The 1,404-nt window shown below is 41.5% G+C and overlaps 1 protein-coding gene across 1 annotated transcript; it reads right to left on the reverse strand.

Annotated features, from left to right (window-relative positions):
* Window positions 1–246: 246 nt before the first annotated feature.
* LOC104996604 (olfactory receptor 4K15-like) lies at window positions 247–1,218 on the reverse strand. The gene has a single exon (XM_010850885.1). It carries the CDS (start codon window positions 1,216–1,218, stop codon window positions 247–249), a length of 972 nt encoding a protein of 323 aa, XP_010849187.1.
* Window positions 1,219–1,404: the final 186 nt, after the last annotated feature.

The raw sequence follows: 1,404 nt of genomic DNA on the forward strand, positions 1-1,404 counted from the left end.
TTGTGAAATATCTTTTCACTGACATTAGGTAGCAAATATAAGCAAATTAACTATAAACTATAAAACTATGTCAAAAATAATTGTGGTTAGAGAATGCATAATTGTATGGAAGCTTCTTTACAATAGATATTTAACAAAGAACATACATTATCTTTATCACTTTGAGCAAATAAAGTATTTTTTAAAATGATGGTGGTTACCAGGAAAAGAGACAATCCGTGTTTCCTCAAGTGTATTTCTGTCTACTCAACTCAACACATCTAGTCTTAGGAGAGAGAGTTGAGAAGGGAGCCTAGAACATACATAGCGGGTCTTCAGTTTATGCATTGCCAGTTTCACCTCTTTGTTTCTCAATGTGTAGATTATGGGGTTCAATATAGGTGTGAAAACTGTAGAGAACACAGAAAGGACTTTATCCACTGGGAAGTTGCTGAAAGGCCAGGCATAGATGAAGATACAGGGCCCAAAAAAGAGGGTAACCACAATGATGTGGGCAGTCAGAGTGCTGCGGGCCTTGGTCATGTCCGTTGAGGAACGACATTGCACAGTGACCAGGATGACTGTGTAGGAGACCAGCAACAGCAAGAATGAAGCCACTCCCATGAGACCACTATCCAAAAGCATCAACACTTCAGGGACATACGTATCCGTACAGGCAAGTTTGATGACCAAAGTAAGGTCACAGTAATAACTGTTCACAACATTTGGACCACAGAAGGGGAGGTTTACAGTGAAAGCTAATTGGCTCAACGAGTGCATGACCCCAATCACCCAAGAGCCTACTACCAGACCTGTACATTTGCACAAGTTCATGATGGTTGCATAATGGAGAGGTTTGCATATGGCTACATATCTGTCATATGCCATAGCTACAAGGAGCACCATCTCACCACCAGCAAAGACATGGAGTAAGAATATCTGGGCCATGCAGCCCTCGAAGGAGATGGTCTTGGGTTCATGAAGGAAATCATGAATCATCTTGGGGGTTGCATAAGTGGCCAGAAAGACATCAAGAATGGAAAGATTACTGAGCATTATGTACATAGGTGTATGCAGGGCAGGTTCAGAGATCACTGTGAGTACAACGAGGAGGTTGCCCAGCACAATGATGATATACAAGAAATTAAACAACATGAAGAAGAAATACTGGAGCTCGTAGGAACTGGAGAGCCCCAGCAACACAAACTCAGCCACCCTAGATTTATTTTCTTGGTTCATGAAGTACCTACAAAGAAAAACATTCATTTTTATCAGGAGCAAGAAAAGTAGACCCTGATCCTAATGGTTCTTCTCAACATTAATTTAAAATGCACCAGTCAGAATGGCTGCGATCCAAAAGTCTACAAGCAATAAATGCTGGAGAGGGTGTGGAGAAAAGGGAACCCTCTTACACTGTTGGTGGGA

Source organism: Bison bison, unplaced genomic scaffold, assembly GCF_000754665.1.
Source record: "Bison bison bison isolate TAMUID 2011002044 unplaced genomic scaffold, Bison_UMD1.0 scf7180017851510, whole genome shotgun sequence".
NCBI lineage: Eukaryota > Metazoa > Chordata > Mammalia > Artiodactyla > Bovidae > Bison > Bison bison.